Source organism: Rhinolophus sinicus, linkage group LG05 (genome assembly GCF_036562045.2).
Source record: "Rhinolophus sinicus isolate RSC01 linkage group LG05, ASM3656204v1, whole genome shotgun sequence".
NCBI classification, from domain to species: domain Eukaryota; kingdom Metazoa; phylum Chordata; class Mammalia; order Chiroptera; family Rhinolophidae; genus Rhinolophus; species Rhinolophus sinicus.
Window position 1 is genome coordinate 82,619,391 of NC_133755.1, and position 20,437 is coordinate 82,639,827.

The window sequence follows — 20,437 nt, forward strand, 5'->3', positions numbered from 1 at the left end:
GCTTGGGTGTGGATCAGATTAGATCTGGACCGTGACAAAGTGGAGAAACACAACTACATGGCTACTCTTTCGTTTCCCATCTTTCATGTTTCCCTGATTTTTCTGCTTTGAGGAGGCAGTTTAAGCACATTTTGTGTCACAGAGAGACCTAAATATCCAAAGCATCTAAAAAGTTTTTCTAAATGTTACCTCTCCCCAATAATTATAAGTTATGTTTTTACATTAGGAAACACAGTTGTGTATTATGAAGCCTTAGAGCTATTTCCAGCATCAGAGCTAACAATAGGTTAAGTTCATTTAAACGTGCAACAAACGGAAAGTGGACTAGTTGCTAGTTCTGGGAGAGTCAGGAGCGCTCCCTTTTCATCCCCCCCCTTTTGTCATGACTCTTATCCACCCACCCCCAGTCTGTCTCTCCCCTATATGCAGCTCAGGTCATTGGGGAGCTGCTAAACCTTATACCCTCCATGGAGAAAACAGAGCAGCTGCCCCTGCTCCCCCTCTGCCTTTCTCAGAGGGCCCCTGGAGTTAGGAATCTAAAATGTCAAGTGCAGGCAGGAACTGCTCAAACACAGCCATCCTGAGGCAGGGACAAGCCTCTCCCTGCCTCTGCCAGTTTCACTGTTGTTAGTTTAGTACTGGCTCAGGAAGATTCAGAGAAAACCATCGTTTGATGAAAGAAAGGGAGAAAAGTGGCAATCGGACACTTGTTCAGGCCTGGCAGCCACGAAGCACCACCCACAGTCAGGCTCTGTTGGAAGGCAGCTGAAGAGATCAGGAGAGGTTAGAGAGCGACAGTGGACTGTTTTAAAGGCTTATACTATGAGACTTAAGGAGGGAAATTGAATATTTGGCCTGGACATGAGACCGTGTAAAGGAGTAGAGATTTGTTTTCTTTGAGTCTAAGAAGCATTTTATTTTAGGAAATGTGGCTACCAGCTATTCCCTCTTTCCATTGTGGTCAGCTCAGAAAGGACTGGGTTTAAGTTGCAGTGGTTGAGATGAATGTTAAACAACCAATATTTGAGTGGTTTGAGTGCTGACATTGTGTCACAGTGGATTAGCAGAAGGAGGAAATACACTAGATATTGAGAGGTACAGGGCCAGCCCGCCTGGCTTTGAATCCTGGCTTCAATGCTTACTAGCTATGGGAACTTGGACAAACTACTCCACCTCTAAACCTCAGTCACCTCATCTGTAAAATGGGGATAATGTACCTACTTCCTCATAGGATTATTTTTAAGATTAAAAGAGTTAAGGTAGGTAAAGTGCTTTTAACAGTGGCTGGCACATATTAAGGGCTATAAATGTGATAAACATAATTAGCATGAGCAATGGAAAGGATTTTAGGGTCCTCTGAGCCAGTGTGTCAATTATAGGTTAGGTGGCTGTCACAGGATGTAGAATCAAGATTAGAAGCCACTTCTGCAGACGTCTAGTCCAGGACTGTTGCCACTACTCGTGGCTATGTTTTAGAAACATCCATTGCTTCAAAGGCATTTCCCTTCCATCACTCCTCCTCAGAGCCAGTGTTTCTAGAGTACTTCCCATATATATGCCAACAGCACTGTGCTAAATACTGACATACATGACTTCACTTAATCTTTACAGCAACCTGAGGAAGGTGTCACTGTTATCCCCATTTTTTAGAAGTGGCACCTGAGGCCCAGAGAGGTTCAGTTACTTGCCCAAGAGTACACAGCTTCAAAGAGGTAGAGGCTGGATTAGAACCCAGGATTGGGAGCCTGGATTGTGACTCCTGAGCCTATGTTCTTAACTACACGACGGATTTTCCTCAGAAAGTCCCAGTAGAGTACAGATGAATTAAATTAAACCAGCCATTGCTGCAGCTGCCATAGGGCTCAGACATAAAGATTTGAGGCCATTGTGTAATCCTTTTCAACCTACAGTTGGCTTTGTTTTCAGATCTAGGTCTCATGTGTTTCTTTATTTCTGACACAATGCTGTTACACAAAAACAGGTTACCAAAAGAATTTCTCTCTGTGATAAAAGAGATGAAAGTTGAGAGTCACAGAGCAGACTGAGAGGCCGGGACCAGAGCTATTATGAGATTGGACCGTGTGGGCCTTATCAGGGCTCTGGGCCAGGTTCGGGTCACTGCCCCGGTCCTAGTAGACCAGAGAAGATGGGTCAGATGTCAGAATTCCTACCTAGACCTTGCTTTTAATCCCTGGAAGACTCTGATGACTGTCTTGGACTCCCCCCTCTTCAGAAAAATGCTCAAGCTCACACTCTTTTCAGGTGGCTGCAGGGTTCATAAACCCCCGGCGAAACACCTCTGTACTACTGTGTTTCCCCGAAAATAAGACCTAGCCGGAGCATCAGCTCTAATGCGTCTTTTGGAGCAAAAATTAATATAAGACCCAGTATTGTATTATATTATACCCAGTATTATACCCAGTCTTATATCAAAATAAGACCAGGTCTTATATTAATTTTTGCTCCAAAAGACGCATTAGAGCTGATGGTCTGGGTAGGTCTTATTTTCGGGGAAACAGGGTAGGCAGCATAGTAGAGCATACTCTGGAGCCAGATGGCCTGGGCTCAAATCCTCCTCTTCCGCTTATTAGCTGTACACACTTAATATGCAGCTAAGCAAGTTAATAATGTCTTGGGCTTCGATTTCCTCAACTGTGAAGTTAAGATAATAATAGTATTTAATTATAGGACCGTTGTGAGGATTAAATGAGTCACTATGTGTAAAATGCCTAGTACACAGCTCTGTAGCAGAGTTCACTCCTAGTGTTAGTGGTATCGCTGTCCCAGAGCTTAGTCTATTCAGTGAACATTTACGGACAGAATGAATGAATGATTCTAGTGGAGATGCCAAGTCTAGGGTAGAGCATCCCAGCCAGTGTGTCACACGTGGGCTAGAGTTACCATAAGCTACTGATCCGCTCAGCCCTTGGTGCTGCCAAAGCCCCAGATGGTGTTGCTTCTGGCATCAAGCGGTAACATCCACAGTGTGGCATACAAATACCCTTTTCTCTGGGTGCCGTGACATGAAAACAGTTTGGGCAGCACCGATCAAACAGATCAGCGGGCAGGTAGTGAGCATCACGTGGCCAGTCCAGAGTCCAAGTCCAGGAGAGTTATTTGGGTGGGTGGCAGAGAGAATCTTAACTGCTGAGCCTAGAGCAGAGGCTTCACAAGTGTAGGCTCCACGCCAGCCACGACAGACGCAGAGGAAGTCCTGCCAGCAGGACACTCCACTGTTTCCCTGCATGTACGTGGGAACCCTGCAAGGGTTTGTGGAGAGCCCCCAGTGAAACAAATCAGACTGCAGCCCAGTGCCCTTGTAGGCAACAGATGGTACAGAGGTGGTGGTAAGTTCTGAAGTAGGTGATCCAGGGGTGTGAGCGCTAGGAAGAGGGAGTGCCGGGGCGACGGACTTACGAGGGGCCCCAGCCTTGCCTGCAAGGTGGATTCTAAGGGCATAGGAAGCCACGGAAGAGTTTTAACCAAGAAAGTGGGAGATTCAGGTTCATACTTTTTTTAAAGTCACAATATTGCAAAGTGAATAGGAAACAGGCGAGAGTGTATTTGAGGACAAAAGGTTAGGAGACTCTGACTCTTCAGTAGTCAAGAGGTGAGTGGTTGCTGATACTCACCTGAAATAGGTACCTAGACTTTTTTTGTTTTTTTTTTTAAGATTTTGTTGGGGAAGGGGAACAGGACTTTATTAGGGAACAGTGTGTACTTCCAGGATTTTTTCCAAGTCAAGTTGTCCTTTCAGTCTTAGTTGTGGAGGGTGCAGCTCAGCTTCCGGTCCAGTTGCCTGTTGTTAGTTGCAGGGGGCACAGCCCACCATCCCTTGCAGGAGTTGAGGAATTGAACTGGCAGTCTTGTGGTTGAGAGGACGCGCTCCAACCAACTGAGCCATCCGGGAGGCAGCTCAGCTCAAGGTGCCGTGTTCAATCTTAGTTGCAGGGGGCGCTGCCCACCATCCCTTGCGGGACTCGAGGAGTCGAACAGGCAGCCTTGTGGTTGAGAGCCCACTGGCCCATGTGGGAATCGAACCGGCAGCCTTCAGCATTAGGATCACAGAGCTCCAACCTCCTGAGCCACCCGGCGGGCCCTAGACTTTTTTTTAATTGAGGTATAATTAACATACAGTGTTACATTACTTTCAGGTGTACAATAATGATTTGATACTCGTATATATTGCAAAATGATCACCATGATAAGTCTAGTTAACATCCGTCACCACACAGTTACAGAATCTTTTTTCTGGTGACGGGAACTTTTAAGATTTACTCTCAGTGACTTTCAGATATGAAATATAGTATTATTAACTTGTCACCATGCCGTACACGACATCCCCAAAGCGCTTATTTTATAACGGATGGTGCCTTGTGGCCCCCCTCACCCATTTTGCCCACACCCGGCCCCCATTCTCTAGCACTCGTCAGTCTGTTCTCTGTGTCTATGAGCTTGGCGTTTTGTTTTTGTTTTGTTTTCAGATTCCACATATAAATGAGATCATATGATATTTATCTTGCTCTGTCTTAATTCACTTAGAATAATGCCCTCAAGGTCCATCTATGTTGTCACAATGCCTTCAGGGCCATCCAGGTTGTCACAAGTGGCAAGATTTCATTCTTTACTGTGGCTGAATAATATTCCATTGTAATATATATAACATACTTTCTTTATTCTTCTGTTGATAGACACTTAAGTTGTTTCCATATCTTGGCTATTGTAAATAGTGCTGCAAGGAACGTGGGGATGCATATACCTTTTCAAGTTAGTGTTTTCATTTTTGGGGGGATAAAAACCCAGAAGTGGAATTGCTGGATCATACGGTAATTCTATTTTTAATTTTTGTGGAGCCTCCAAACTGTTTTCCATTGTGGCTGCACCGATTTACAATCCCACCAACAGTGCACAAGGGTTCCCTTTTCTCCACGTTGTTGCTAACAGTTGTTATTTCTTGTCTTTTTGATGATGGCCATCTAACAGATACGAGGTGGCATCTCATTGTGGTTTTGATTTGCATTTCCCTGATGACTCGTGATGTTGAGCATCTTTTCATGTGCCTGTTGGCCATCTGTATGTCCTCTTTGGAAAAATGTCTGTTCAGATCCTCTGTCCATTTTTAATCATACTGTTTGTTTCTTTGCTTGAGTTATATGAGTTCTTTATATATTTTGGATATTACCCTTTATCAGACATATGATTTGCAGTTTTCTTCTCCCATTTGGTAGGTTGCCTTTTCATTTCATTGATAGATTCCTTTGCTGTCAGAAACTTTTTAGTATACTATAGACTCACTTGTTGGTTTTTGCTTTTTGTATCAAATTCAAATAATCATTGCCAAGACACGTCAAGGAGTTTACTGCCTGTGTTTTCTTCTAGGAGTTTAATGGTTTCAGGTCTCACAGTCAAGTTTTTAATCCATTCTGAGTTAATTTCTGTGTATGGTGTAAAATGGTGGTGTGCTTAGACTTGTGAGGGAAAAGGAAGAGTCAGGGATGACCCCACCGATGCTGGGTGGCTGGGGATGCCGTCCCTGGGACAGGGGATAGTGGAAGTGGAACAGTGGGGGTCAGGGGTTCTCAGTTCTGTTGGGGACTCGTTCCGTGTGTGATTCCTGTGGGGTGTTCACAGGAGGCTCAGCAAGGCCGTGGATGAATGGATCTAAGCAGGAGAGATGTCGGGATGCACAGAGAACCAGCATTGGCTGCCTGCCTTCAACGGGGCTCCCTTCTAAGGGGGGGCGAGTTTAACAGTGGGTTTTGATCAATAAAATCTTAATTTACAGCCAATTTGGCCTGGCAGGCTTCTCTTTTGTACCCAAATTTTAGAACTCTTAAATGTGTATATTTTGAACCCTCTTCATAAAAACCAACATAGTTCTCTACGTTGAAGAATTGTTATTTTTCTTCTTGTCTGCCCTCATTCACTGTTTCCCTGTGTGTCCTTAGAGCAGGAGGAAGCTGTGTGACTCATAATGTGAGACTCCATTTTTTCAGACTTGTGACCCAGAAGGAAATCTCAGCTGTGGCTCTCAGTGCTGGCCAGAAGCCAACTTCATGTCTGAAAGCACGAGCAGCAGTTTGTCATGGAGAGCTTGGGGCTACAGACGGTGACCCTCAGTGATGGGACGACGGCCTACGTCCAGCAAGCTGTCAAAGGTGAGTATTTGCGGGGACCTCAGAATCCTGCCTGTCCCCAGACTCTGGAGAGGAGAGTCCCCTTCCAAGAGTCTCACCCTGACCCTGCCCTCCCACCTGCTCGCCACAACTTGCTCTGCAAGAGAATCTCTCATTGATGAAAATGGGACTCTTTAAAATAAAATGACATCTGGGCAGGCTAGAAAATCAGATTAGCCCTGCTGTAGGAGTGAAGACCTCTGAAAGGCAGAATTCCTTAATGTAACGAGTGGTCTGTAACTATTTCTGGGATAGATGAACTCAGTGCTGGTTATGACTTCCTGCTTTTCAAATACTCCCTGTCCGGTTTCTCCGTACTTTCTGGAACAGTTCATCTTCATTCAAGCAAGTTTAAGCACTCAAACTACCTACTGAGCACCTGCCATGTACAAGATACTCTGCTTGGTTCAGAGAGGATCACCCAAGATTGTCCCTGAGTCCCACTAGTGTTACCAGAAATAAAAACACATGGCACACAATTCAATTGAAACTGCAAATAAACAATGAATAGTTTTGTAGTATAACTGTCCCAAATACTGCGTGGGATAGACATATATAAACATGGGATGAAATGCTAAAAATACTAAAGCAATAACACCAAGTACTAAAAAAGAAATTCACTGTGCATCTGAAATTCAGATTTACCTGAAATTTGGATTCTCGAGGAACTTAAAATCAAGGGTGTGGCATTAGAACAGAGTGCTGGCTGCAGGGCAGGGCCAGGAGTCCAGGGACACTTTCCTTTACCAAGGCTGCTCCCCTCTCGCAGCGTTCTCAGGCTTGCCAGATGGCATGTGTGTCTTCCTTGGGCAGCACTGGTCACACCCGCCCTCGTACCTGTTCTTTATTTTGCCGTTTCTGGACTCCGTGAGGGTTGTCATCATCATGACTGCATTGTCATTGCAGCATGGCCCCCTCTCATTTCAACACATCGTCAAGATACATTTCAGTTCCCAAGTTTACTGATAGTTTGTTTGTTGATTTCATTTTAAATTGTCTGCTTCCTGATGGTGACAAAGAGGCCCCTTAATCGCATCAATAAGCTCTTTTCATTGGGGGCGGGGGTGCTTCTGAAAAGGTTTCTTGTCAGAAGTTTCTTGCTAAAATGTGTGGGTCTGGCTGACTTAGTTTCCTTGAGAATGAAACTTACAGAATACTTTTGAAGCCCGAAAACCCTCTGTTTGCAAACTTCCCGTCACATGTCTTCCTCCTCTGCTGCAATCTCAGTGGGATGGAAGGACGTAGGAACTATGTAGATAGGGCCATGTTACTCCATGGACCCAGTTATTTCCCATGCTGCAGTCTTCTGCTACAAATCAGTGGTTGAATGAATAAAAAAAAAGCAAGTGGCCACACCTGGCCTGAGAAAGCCACACTTTTTTTTTTTTTTTTTTTTGAGATTTTTATTAGGGAAGGGTGAACAGTGTGTTTTTCTAGGACTTTATTGGGGGCCAGTGTGTGTTTCCCAGGACCCATCAGCTCCAAGTCAAGTCGTTGTCCTTCGATCTAGTTGTGGAGGGCGCAGCTCAGCTCCAAGTCCAGTTGCCGTTTTCAATCTAGTTGGGGGGTGCGGGGGTGCCATCCACCATCCCATGAGGGAATTGAACCGGCAACCTTGTTGAGAGTTTGCGCTCTAACCACCTGAGCCATCCGGCCGCCCCCACACTCTTTTCTTATATCTTTCCTTCTTCTATCTGGGTCTCTGCCTCTCTCACCTCCCCCTTTGTATCTTTCTCTCAGCACTCTTCCTGGCTCTGTTCTCTGCCTCTTCTACAGTGCTACAGTGTTCACTGACACACAAACACACACACACACCAGGTACCACACTGCTGAGGGTAGAGCCAGCCTTCACGATGCTGAACTGCACTGTCCCGAAAGGCATCTCTCTCTCTCTCTCTCTCTCTCTCTCTCTCTCTCTCTCTCATGAGCTCCTCTGAAGCTCTTCACCAAGGCGCTTTCATCTGTCAGCAGGCAGCTTTGTCTGGGCCCCACTGAGCCAGCAGGAAGCCCTAAAATTTTATGAGAGTTATCTATAATAGGTAAGTATAAAACATGTCATTCAAACCTGACAATTTTCTTTTTTAAAGATTTTTTATTGGGGAAGGGGAACAGGACTTTATTGGGGAACAGTGTGTACTTCCAGGACTTTTTTCCAAGTCAAGTTGTTGTCCTTTCAATCTTAGTTGTGGAGGGTGCCGTTCAGCTTCAAGTTGTTGTCCTTTCAGTCTTAGTTGTGGAGGGCACAGCTCAGCTCCAGGTCCAGTTGCCGTTACCAGCTGCAGGGGGCGGAGCCCACCATCCCTTGCGGGACTCGAGGAATTGAACTGACAACCTAGGGGTTGAGAGCCCACTGGCCCATGTGGGAATCGAACCAGCAGCCTTCGGAGTTAGGAGCATGTAGCTCTAACCCCCTGAGCCACTGGGCCGGCCAGCCCCCAAACCTGACACTTTTGAGAGTGGAAGAGTGTGCTATAAATAAATGCCCTGGGACTGTTCAAACGAACAGGAGCGTATGGTCCCCTCTCTATAATGAGGCATAAGGGCCATGTCAGTGAGCGGGTCTCCCCCCTCACCATTGTGTCCCTGGTTGTTAGAGGAAATTCTAGGTTAAAATTTTTTCTTAACCGTATTACACATTTCAAAATATATTTTAAATTAAAATGTAAATTACATAGGTTAAATGTGTATTTGTGAAATACCGGGGTGCCAAAAAAATGTATACAAGTGGACACCTTGGTCAACGTTGCTCAAGCAGCAATTCACCATAATCAGAAGTGTCTGGACGCTGATGGTAACCACTTTGAGCACCTCTTGTAATTGCAGAAGTCAGTTGTGACTTATGTTCATCTTGTTATCAGAATATATTGAGTATTACAATTTTAATAGTTTTTTCCTTCCTTAAAATGTGTATACATTTTTTTGGCACTCTGTATATGTAGTGTGTTCAATAGAGATTTACTTCAAAATCAAGGATTGTATTGGAAATACAGAAGTTTAAATAAAAGTACATGATGGCTCTACATTTAAAAAAATTGTTTTTTCTCGAATAATTCCTGTCAACATTTTATTTTCTGCCTTGAATCAGTGTCCACTCTGCTAGCAGAAGTTCTGCCGATGCTTTCAGAAACCCCAAGTATGGGTGCCCCTGCCAGGACAGATAAAGTGTGAACATGCAGAGTAGCCTACAGCTCACTGGGTGGAGGGAAGAGAACGGGTCCCACTCCCCTCATTTCAACTGCTGTTTTCTCCCACTTCTTATCTCTGTCTCTACCTTACCTGCCTTCGGCTGGGTTGTAGAACTGTTAATTACTGACCCAAGAAGACTCCGTCAGCTTGGGGACAAGTTTGGGAATTCCTCTGAGGGAGAGACGTCAGCAGACCTGGGCCACAAGTAACTGCCAGGTGCTTTCCCCACAATGAGAGCCCAGGTTCCTAAACCTGAAAGTTGTAAGGAAAGAATGAATAAACTGCTTGTCGTCAACTTTTCTTCTTTTCTCACTTCCTTTCCCGTTCTCTCCTCTCAAACTCAGTGGACACAGGGAGGGGCCTATCTAATTCTAATTCTAAATTTAAGAGCCTTTTGCTCTTAGAAGGGCTTTCTAGTAAGGACCTAAGATGAAGGATAATCTCTTAGGAACTCTGGAGTCTTGTTAATTTTTATGGAGCTTATTTTGTTGCCTTAGGTGAGTCAATTTTTTTATTAGAAAACTGAAATGAAAATGTCAGTGATCGATGAAGGAAACATTACCCACCAGTGACAGTGGACCAAGACCATAGTAGTCACGTGCACATTGCTCCCTGTTGCTTTACTTTCTGTTTCTTCTAATACGCAGATGGGGCTTATTATGAGAAACGCTGATTTCCTGAGGGCTGACCACATACTGGGCATTGTTCTGAGTGTTTTATATTCATTAATTCATTTAACCCTTATAGCAACCCAATAAAGAAGATACAATTTGGGGGCAGCCGGATGGCTCAGTTGGTTAGAGTGTGAGCTCTCAACAACAAGGTTGCTGGTTCAATTCCTGTATGGGATGGTGGGCTGCGCCCCCTGCAACTAAAGATTGAAAACAGTGACTGGACTTGGAGCTGAGCTGCGCCCTCCACAACTAGATTGAAGGACGACTTGGAGCTGATGGGCCCTGGAGAGACACACTGTCCTCCAATATTCCCCAATAAAATTTATTAAAAAAAGAAGATGCGATTTTTAATCCTCATTTTAAGAAAAGGAAACTGAGGCACAGCTAATAAGAGGCAGAGCTGAAATACAAAGCCAGGTTGCCTGGACTGGTTCCAGAGTCCATTGTTTCTAACCACTAAGCTATACTGCCTTATCAGAGAGTCTAGGTCTTGGTTTCTGTCACAGTGGAAGACAAGGGAATGTATTTGATTTCGTTTCAGCCATATCTGAATTTTGACCCATTGAGGCCTTCCCTGGTTTCAAGGCGTCCTTTGTTCTCCCTTTAGTTCAGTCTCAGCAACTTACTGTTAGGCTGAAGGTCCCTGCTTTGCTGGACATGGGTAGAATAATAAATGAATTTCTCCTCCTGGGAGCTGTAGGGTTCCTCATGGCAGGAGGCCTTCACCCCCTGTATCTCTGAGGCCCAGGCCTAGCGGGGGCAGGGAGCGAGGGAAGATGGAGAATCTTGCCTGTGCTTAGGCACGCAGACATGAGCCCTGTGCCTCAGCAGGCCTCCACTTTTCTGGGCCTGGCCCACTTTTCCCCATTTCCACCTCCACAGGAGAGAAGCTGCTTGAAGGGCAAGTGATCCAGCTTGAGGACGGAACCACCGCATACATTCACCAAGTGACGGTGCAGAAAGGTGAGGACACCGGGACACCTCTGCTTCATGGGGAGAGGCCAGGCCATCCCCAGTGAGGGACCCCTCCCTGACACCAAGCTCCACACAAAGGCCGGTATTGCTCTCGTTACAGAACCTCTTTCCTTTGAGGATGGACAGCCTGTGCAGCTGGAGGACGGCAGCATGGCCTACATACACCACGCACCCAAAGGTGGGGTCAGTCATCGTGACTGGCGGGAAGGAAGGGGGACAGGCGGGCAGAGGTTGGGGCATGGCGTGGCCTACCCTGGGAGTTGGGGCATCGGCACAGGAGCTGTGGTCCCCAAGCTCTCCTGCGTTAGCAGTATGTGCCATCCCTGGTACGTACCACCGGAGCAGCTATTTCTACCCCAGGAGGCTGGGCCTTCGGGGTCAGTACCACGGGGCTTGATGGCGGGTTGGCTTCAGCACAACCAGAAAGTCTTAGGGCTTGAAATAGGCCCTGAGGCTATCATCCAAGACCAGGAGTAGAAGCTTACTAGCATTTAAGAATAAAGCTCCCAAGGTACTGAAGAATAACAGTTTATTCCTTCTACAAGCAGTTTCTTAAGCAACTACATGTGTGTGCCAGGCATTGTGCTAGGCGTCGAATACACAAGAGAGAACACAGTCAGACAGCCCCTGCTCTCCCAGAGTCTAGTGAAGGAAACAGAAGTGAAGCAGATCGTCACTGATGAGTTGATCGTCGCAAACGGGTCAGGCTCCAGGCTCAGGGAGGGCGTCTCAGGGAGCAACGCTTGAACTGAGAGCTAAAGAATGCTGTGGACTCAGCTAGGGGAACAGGGAGGGCAGAAAAATGTCAGCACTCCAGACAGAAGGAACGGCATGTGTGGGCCCAGAGACGGGGGAAGAAAGAATGGCACGTCCCAGAAACTGCTAGGAGCTAGGTTGCTGGGGGCGAGGGCAGAACGGGGTAAGATGAAGCCTGATAGAAGCGGGGGGGCCAGAGCATTTGGGGCATGAGTGTCAGGAGAAGGGGTTTTTTTGGTCTTTATCCTGAGACCCGGCAACATGATCACATTTGTGTCCTCAAAGATCCCTCCAGATGCTGTGCTGCCTGGAGGGCACTAGAGGGGATAAGGCTCCACCATTTAGGAGGCCATCTAGGCCAAAATAATGCGGGGCCCCTTAGGTCCTCAGGGGGCTTGTGAGTTCCTAATCAGTGCCTCAAAGAAGGCCACCTCCTTAGGAGAGGCAGCCCCAGGGGGGCCAGCCAGGGTGATGACCAAGGTGAGGGGCCAGGAGAAACCTGACCCTGAAACCCTCCTTGGCATATGAACCTCTGGTTACCACCCCGCCAGGGCGCCCACCCTGCGTCTTGCCCTCGTGCAACTTTGGGCTCCCCATGTGTTCCCCGCAGAGGGCTATAACCCCAGCGCCCTGGAGGCCGTCCAGCTGGAAGACGGTTCCACTGCCTACATTCAGCACCCCGTGTCCGTGCCGTCGGACAGCACCATTCTGGCCGTGCACACAGAGGTGGGCTTGGAGGACCTGGCCGCAGAGGACGATGAGGGCTTCAGCGCAGACACTGTGGTGGCCCTGGAGCAGTATGCCAGCAAGGTGAGCTCGCAGAGCCTGGCACTGCCCGCCAGCTCTCTGGGCCCTGCCAAAACCGCCGTTTCTTTAAAGGACAAGACTGCCCCGCACTCAGGCATGGCCCGGGCTGCTCCCTCTGCCCCTGTACCGGGCTCCCCAGCTCATCTTTCACATGTCATCGTCCCAGGCATGCATCGCAGCCTAGCCGGGGCCCCCGACAGCTGCTTACACTCACCCTTGTTTATGCTGCCTGCAGAGGGAAGGCGGCTGTAAGAAACAGTGACGTCCGTGAGGTGGGAATTTGGGGATTTAGGCCTGGCTTCACTTTGGCTGTTGTAATTATCCTGTGTTCTGTCTGAGAAAGTCCTTGCCAGTGACTTTTATTAGTTTTCCAGTCCACTGAGGTCAGGTGCTCTTGTATTTATTTCTTCTCTGCGACTCATGTAGTCATTTGGGGAAATGACCTCAGTAGGCAGTGACGAGGGCGTATGCAGCAGAGCAGCTGGGATCCATGGAACACGGCCGCACAGTAGCTCAGCCGCAAGGGAAAAGGATCCCAGCTCTTGAAACGTCGGTCAGTCCAAGTTCTCTCTGCCGGAGCCATGGCCCTGCCCATAGGGGAGACAGGTCCAGAGACCTGTGAGCTTTCCAAACCGGTGTGCTCCTGCCGGGATGAACTGCAGAGCCTCAGGGAGGGTGTTCCTGGAGCACTAGTTTTACCCAAAGGTTGGGGGGAGTTGTTTTTATAACAAAATGAGTGTGGCTGCATCAGAGAGGAAAAGAGGAAATCATTATGTCTTTTCAAAATAAAACAGAACTTTACAGCAGGCTGCTTTGGGCAGTGCCCCCTCCCACCCCTGTGGCTTCTAGCCAAGTTTGAGACTTGATACACTTAGAAAGACAACTGGGCTTTACATCATGAGCCCTGAGGTCTGTGCTGGCTCTGCCTCTTCCCGGTCTGCCCTTGGGTAGTCTCTCCCCTCCCAGGACTCAGCACGTCCCTCTAACACAGTGACATGGGACTAGACGGTCTCACAGGTTACTTCCAGCCTGGAAGTTCCTTGATTCCCTCGATTACCGTCAAGAGCTAGTGAGACATGCGAATGGAAGCCGAACTCCTCAGTGGGTTAGTTCGTTGACCAGGCCTGGCCAGCGTGACCCTCCCCCACCAACCACCAGCTATTTAAACATCCATGAAACTTTGTCAGCTGCTTGACCCTTGACCTGGAACTGACTAGACAGACCTTGCCATGAATTTGGCCTCACGCCTTGGTCCCACCATGACTTCCAGAGTTCTGTTGCAGGAGCCCCCGGGAAGGCCAGAGTGTCCCAGAAACAGAGAAGGGACAGTCTGAGCAGGATCCTCCCCAGGAAAGCAGCAAAGCAGTAAGAGCTCCCTGAAGCCAGAGGCTGGTGTGTGTCCCAGGAGAGATGAGAGGGCAGGGCTCGCCCGTTTGCTGGGCGCTGTGGTTAGAGCTGAGACTGGCAGGGACCCACAGGCCCTCCCTTCGGCCCTTCTGCAGTTTGCTGTGCTCACCTCCCGCGGGTGAGCCTGCGTGAGCCCATCCCCACAGCAAGCCCGCTTGTTAATGCCCCTCAGGGCACAGCTTTCCCATCAGAGGAGACAGCTGCCCAGAGCTGCAGCCCTAGGTGTGCGGTCACGAGTGCGGTTGCTGGCGCCAGTGTGGCCATGCAGACCACCCCCTCCCCACCTTACCCGCTGTCTAGGAGATGCCCTTTCTTCCATAGCTGTGACAGCCCCATGACATTTAGTCCTTCCTGTACCCATCAGCGATGGGTAATAAGTCCACATGCCAGCCCTGTTGCTTCTGCAGTGTGCCCCAGTGTCTGTTCCCTGTCTGTCTGGATCTGTCACTCCAGGTTGCCCTTCTCCCCCTGGCAGTTTAACCCTGCTTATTGGGTCTGGAGCTGCCAAAGGTGGACCCTATGTCCCACCTCTTTCCTCTCTTCATTGAGGAGAATACAGGTAGGGACCCCAAGATTTTTTCTTCAGGTTCTGCACGACAGCCAGGCATCTCAAAATGGCAAAGGGCAGCAGGTTGGGGACAGAGCATTCCGCTGTGGGTACAAGGGCTGCGGACGTCTCTACACCACTGCTCATCACTTAAAGGTAATTTGTCACAGATAGCTTTCAGCCTTTCCATCTTCCCCACCAGCCTATAATTCCACCCATCTGCTTTGACTGGGGGTCCCTGCCCTCACGTTGCTCATTGCCTACTGGAGGAAGAGATGAATGTGCAGGAATGTCAGCACAGGGCGCTGTGACACTCATGAAGAGGGCAGGAAGGAAGAGACCAGGGAAGGCTCCCTGGAGGAGGTGGCCTCTCAGCTGAAAAGGAGGCAAAATAAAGGAGGTGGCCAATACTGATACTCCGAGCCCTAAAGAGAATTGAAGAGCCAATTTGTATCCTTGTCCCTCTGAATTAGGCGGTTGCTTGTCTTCACAGGTGCACGAAAGAGCTCATACAGGTGACCGTCCATACCGGTGTGACTTCCCCAGCTGTGGAAAGGCGTTTGCCACAGGTAATCTGCCTGCATGGAGATTGAGGGCGGAACGCTTCCCGTTGAGGGCAAAGCATTCTAGATTAGCTTCGGCAGCTCCCACTAGGGACTCTAACACCAGGCTGCCTTCCTGGAGAAACTACTGTCAGAGTGCTCTGACTCGTCTCCGGAGGAAGCCCTGTGACAGCAGCGAGTGGAGCGTGGTCCAGGCTGGCAGGAGGAGCCTGGGGGGCTGGCAGAGAGCCCCTGCCTTTTGTGTCAGCTCTGACACCAGACGGCTGTGGGTGCTGTGTGGCCAGTGCACCTCTGGGCCTCACTCTCCCTCTGAATTGAGGCCCTTCAGCCATGGTTCTCTAGGTTCCATCTCACACTCACATTCTGGATGGGCAGCAGCTGACCCTGGTGGGGGAAGGAGGGCAGAGGGGGCTTTTCCAGCCCCCCTCACCTGCCCGGGCAGGGATGGGTGGCAGCACACAGGCTCCTGGAGCCGCACAGAGCACACCGTGAGGTGGAGAGCCTCTGCAGTAGGAAGGGGAAATGGTAGAAGATGCGGCCCCACTGAGTGCTCTTCTCACCCACCCTCCCACATGCGGACAGGATATGGACTAAAGAGTCATGTGCGCACCCACACTGGAGAGAAGCCGTATAAGTGCCCAGAGGAGCTGTGCAGCAAGGCCTTCAAGACCTCGGGAGACCTGCAGAAGCACGTCCGGACCCACACCGGTAGGCTGGGCCCTGCCTGCCTTGCCGCGTTCAGACTTGGATCTGGGGCCTGGTGCTATCCCTGCTTCTTGCTCCGGCATGCCTCCCCTGCTTAGCCACACCCCGCCCGTCCTCACACGCCCGTCTCCACAGGTGAACGCCCGTTCCGGTGCCCCTTTGAGGGCTGTGGCCGCTCCTTCACCACGTCTAATATCCGCAAGGTACATGTGCGCACCCACACGGGCGAGCGGCCCTACACCTGCCCCGAGCCCCACTGTGGCCGCGGCTTCACCAGCGCCACCAACTACAAGAATCACGTGCGCATCCACACAGGTGGGCCAGCTGGCATGCGAGGACCACCCCCCTGAGGCCCCAGCCCCCTCTACCATAGGCTTCCGACCTGAGACACGTCCTCGACTCCCAGCCCAGAGCCATTCTCTGCTGGTCATTCCAGGCTGGGCCAGGGGCGGGGCCAGGGGTCCTGTGGCTCCAGCCGTGTAGCCTCAGAACCACTGTTTCACTCCAATGCACAGTTCCTCCGTTTCCAGTTAGGTTCAGTCTGACAGATATTGCCAGCCTTCTCGGCTCCTTGCCACCTCTCTACACTTACTCTGAATTCTCCCTCTTCAGCTGAGCTCCCAGTGAAAGGCCAGGGTCAGGCATGACGAGGGAAAAAGCTGAGTGAAATGTCAGCTGCAGCTGCTCACCTCATCCACTGTCCATATGACCCCTGTGTAGCACCCCACCGCCCCCCGCCCTGCTTCCTAGTGTTACGTTCCCAGTCCAGCCTTCTGTGTCCTCTCAGCTATATGTGACCTCTCACTCTCCCATCGCACCTGACACGTCGTCATCCTTCTCTGTCTCCTGCCTCTTTTGTTCAAGACCCTCAACCTTACAAGCCCCAGTGCTCCCCACCGGTCCCTTCACTAGCCCAGCTTTGCCCCATCCCCCCGTTTGTTCTCCACCTGTTTCTGGGCTCAGTGTCCCCACACTCACATCCCCTCTGTGTTCCACTGGCCGTCTTTCCCAACTCTGTCCATTCAGAGTTCCAGGTCTCAGTCCATCTCCCTCCTCCTGTCCCTTTAGTTTCCCCCTTGCCAGCCCCAGTCCCCCCCTCACAGCCCAGTGTCCCCAGGGGAGAAGCCATACGTTTGCACGGTGCCAGGCTGTGGGAAGCGCTTCACCGAGTACTCGAGCCTGTACAAGCACCACGTGGTGCACACGCACTGCAAGCCCTACACCTGCAGCTCCTGCGGCAAGACCTACCGGCAGACGTCCACCCTGGCTATGCACAAGCGCAGCGCCCACGGCGAGCTGGAGGCCACCGAGGAGAGCGAGCAGGCCCTTTACGAGCAACAGCAGCTCGAGGGTGAGGGCTTGGGCAGGAGGTGAGAGTGGGGGCCAGCCAGCCTCCCCGTGGCCAGCCGGTGGCGGGTGTCAGCTGGGCTCTCCTCTCCAGCCGCCTCTGCAGCCAAGGACAGCCCGCCACCCAAACAGCCCCACATTGCATACCTTTCGGAGGTGAAAGAAGAGGGTGATGACATCCCAGCCCAAGTGGCCATGGTGACTGAGGAGGACGGGGCGCCCCAGGTGGCTCTGATCACTCAGGATGGTGCCCAGCAGGTACGGGTTCTGGCGGTAGGGCTGGGGTGGGCCACTCCAGCTGGTACTGTCTCCCACCCTCTCTGGGGGACCCAAAAGTTCTGACAGCCCCACCTCCGCCCAGGTTCTCTTTTTAGCCTTACGGATCTCAGAGAGCTAAGGCTGAGGGTACCAAATCTTGTGACACAGCCCTTCCTCCTCTTGCTTCCAGCTCAGTCTTGGGGGCTTCTGGAGCAGTTAGTAGTTTCCCTATTTACTGGAGGGTGACAATTTTCTGATCATTGGAATGACTCCCTTGGATGTCCTCAAGAGAGACGTGCTGGTATAGGGGCCAGAGCATGGTGTGAGGTCTGGAGGCCTGGGCTTTCCAGCCAGCAGTATAACCTCACTGCTCACTTGTCAGCACCCTCACTGCCAGAGGCATCTATGCCGTTTGGAGTTGACATGAGGATGAAATCAGGTGGAGATCCTGAATTGCATGGAGCAGCCCTGAGGCAAAGCGGTGGTAAATAGGAGTGGTCAGGAGAATTCTAGCGTAGCCTCTGCAACCTAAGACCTATTTTACTTGCTTGTCCCTGGCCCCCTCCACCTGTGTGACATGAAGCTAATCTTCTAGCTTAGCAATAAGCTAACCTAGTCTGAAAGCAGATACACCCACCTCAGGGCTTTCAGACAACCTTCCACTGCACTCCCAGCTCATCCTCTTCCTTCCTGTCGGCAGGTCAGCCTGTCCCCGGAAGACCTGCAAGCCCTGGGCAGTGCCATCAGTATGGTGACTCAGCACGGCAGCACCACCCTCACCATCCCCAGTCATGACGATGACCTTGCCACATCTGGCACCCATACGGTCACCATGGTCAGCGCCGATGGCACCCAGACGCAGCCAGTATGACCAGGCCGTTTGCTTGGGGTTTCTTGTTCTCTTGTCCTTCCTTTCCGTGGGGGTGGACATTACAGTGCAGGCTGAAATAGTCAGGCTTTCTTAAAAGGACCAAGATTGTCCTATAAAAAAGGGTCGTCCCCCAGCCCCTCTAGGCCCCTCTGTTGAAAGGCATTGCACTGGGGGTCAAGAGACAGTTTCTAAATCTCAGTCTACCCATATTTGTGTTGCTGCACAGGCAAGTCACTTTTCATGGACTTCAGTCCATTTTCAAGTGAGGAGATTAAATTATCTCTGGGGCCTTTTACAGCTCTGTCCTGAGTGAAAAATCCCTAAATTAAGTTGGCTGTAAGTTAGAGAAAGACACAACCTCACTAACCTCAGAGCCCCAAGCTACTTAATCTGACCCATAACGGTTTTATCCATTCCTTTCTGGGTTGTTTCCAGCCACCTTGCTTGGAGAGATTTTTATTTGGATTGGGGGAGGGAGAATAATGTACGTGAGCTGGAAAACCTCATTCGTGTACATTTCAGGTCACAATCATTACCTCTGGGGCTGTGGTGGCCGACAATGCGAGTGTAGCATCTGTTCACCATCAGCAGGTGGCGCTGTTGGCCACGGCCAACGGAACACACATCGCTGTGCAGGTGAGTAGGGACTGCACCGAGCCAGGGCCCGGGGCGGGAAAGTAACCAGCAAGGCAGGGAAATTAGACGGAAGAGAAGGGCACTTGGCTCAAAAAGAGCTCATTTAGGAGGACAAATCCCTTTCTCCCTAAATGCACATACCCGTCTCAGGCTCTTTCTTGACTGAGACAGAGTGGTAAAGCCCCTTCCAGCCTTCACAATGACTTCGATGGCAGTCTACCCGACTGGCCGAGCCCTTCATGTCTTCACACCTCCGTTTCTTCCTCGGAAAATAAGGAGGCTGAAGTAGATAACTACTAAGCTCCTCTCCAACAGGCATTCCCTTCTGTGAGCAAGCCCGACTCTCGGACCCTGGACCATTCTGTGGCTCCCTGGCCATACTTGGCCTGATTGGACTCAGGGACCTTCCTGTTGATTGGCGCCCTACTAACTACTCAGTGTGTGGCACTGGGTGGATGGAGGGGCTTCAGAAAAGCAGGCCACATACTACTTCCCCTAGAATCTAGGGGCGGTGTCTCATTCTCTCCTTTCTCCACCCGCTTCTCCACAGCTGGAGGAGCAGCAGACTTTAGAGGAGGCCATCAATGTGGCCACCGCTGCGATGCACTAAGGAGCCGTGACCTTGGAGACCACAGAGTCCGAGAGCCGCTGCTGAGCCCACGAGGGCCGGGTCCCATTCGTGTTGGAGGAGGTGCCGAGCCACATAGCCATCCTCATCCCCAAGGGCCCGGGCTGTGGCTGACATGGGAAGGTGGCCACATAGGTCTCCAGGGCGATAAGGTTGCAGGAAGACGGCCTAACGGAAGGATATCATGGCCCAGCCCAAGAGGAGGGCTGGATAGCTGGAGTCGGGAGCGTGTGGTCCTCAGGAGCTGAGGAGGACGAGCTTGATCTCCAGGCTGCACTGAGGTGTCTCCCCTCAGAATCAGCAGGGCACCCACGCCCTTCCCTCCAGGGAAGACCTTCCTGCCCTCAGTCCACTCCCCTTCTCAGGGGGCAATTGGGGCTGCTGTGGGGACTGGGCGTCACTCTGACTAGTCACTGCCCGCCAGGGGAGAGGGCACACAGGTCTTCAGCCCAGTAGGGGCAGAGCAGGCCCGGTCGTGCCCCTCCCAGCAATAACCACCTCCCCGAAGGCCAGCAGAGATGCCTGTCCACTTGGCAGCAGGGACTTCCTGCCACCGCAGCCAGAAGTGCTCAGGGGCCAGTGGCTGGAGGAAAGGTGCCCCGCCTCATCCCCCACCCCGAGCTGCCCCCCAGCCTCTCTGTGGCAGAGAGGCAGGGAGCAACCTTGTTTGTACATACTGGGGATTGAGTTTAATTTTTTTTAATTGCATTTTGATAATTTTTTTCCTGCTCTGGGCAGTGATGACAAACGGGTGAATGAGTATTTAATAAAAGTTCCAAGTTTCCATCTGGGTTCCTCCCTCTCTCCCTTCTTGGGCCCTGGTGCAGGACTGGTCAAATGAAGCTCTTAGCTCTGTATCCCTGGAACATACTCCACTAGCCTCAGTGCTGAACTGGTGACT

General features: G+C 50.5%; 1 protein-coding gene and 1 long non-coding RNA gene across 4 annotated transcripts in view; one reads left to right on the forward strand and one right to left on the reverse strand.

Annotated features, from left to right (window-relative positions):
- Positions 1-20,320, forward strand: part of ZNF76 (zinc finger protein 76) — a 32,593-nt gene extending 12,273 nt beyond the window's left edge. For all 3 annotated transcript variants that reach the window (XM_019738760.2, XM_019738758.2, XM_019738759.2), the window contains 13 exons: positions 5,997-6,158; positions 10,919-10,999; positions 11,112-11,189; positions 12,378-12,577; positions 14,568-14,684; positions 15,022-15,097; positions 15,674-15,799; positions 15,932-16,111; positions 16,914-17,147; positions 17,238-17,401; positions 18,102-18,266; positions 18,795-18,908; positions 19,459-20,320. In XM_019738760.2, the coding sequence (XP_019594319.1) occupies positions 6,086-6,158; positions 10,919-10,999; positions 11,112-11,189; positions 12,378-12,577; positions 14,568-14,684; positions 15,022-15,097; positions 15,674-15,799; positions 15,932-16,111; positions 16,914-17,147; positions 17,238-17,401; positions 18,102-18,266; positions 18,795-18,908; positions 19,459-19,518 (1,668 nt within the window). In that variant the 5' untranslated portion in view covers positions 5,997-6,085 and the 3' untranslated portion in view covers positions 19,519-20,320. The remainder of the gene's footprint in view (positions 1-5,996; positions 6,159-10,918; positions 11,000-11,111; positions 11,190-12,377; positions 12,578-14,567; positions 14,685-15,021; positions 15,098-15,673; positions 15,800-15,931; positions 16,112-16,913; positions 17,148-17,237; positions 17,402-18,101; positions 18,267-18,794; positions 18,909-19,458) is intronic.
- LOC141571632 (uncharacterized) lies at positions 11,524-13,256 on the reverse strand. Its single transcript, XR_012496551.1, has 2 exons — positions 12,789-13,256; positions 11,524-11,788 (listed from the first exon to the last, which is right to left on the reverse strand). It is a non-coding gene; the product is annotated as an uncharacterized LOC141571632 (long non-coding RNA).
- Positions 20,321-20,437: the final 117 nt, after the last annotated feature.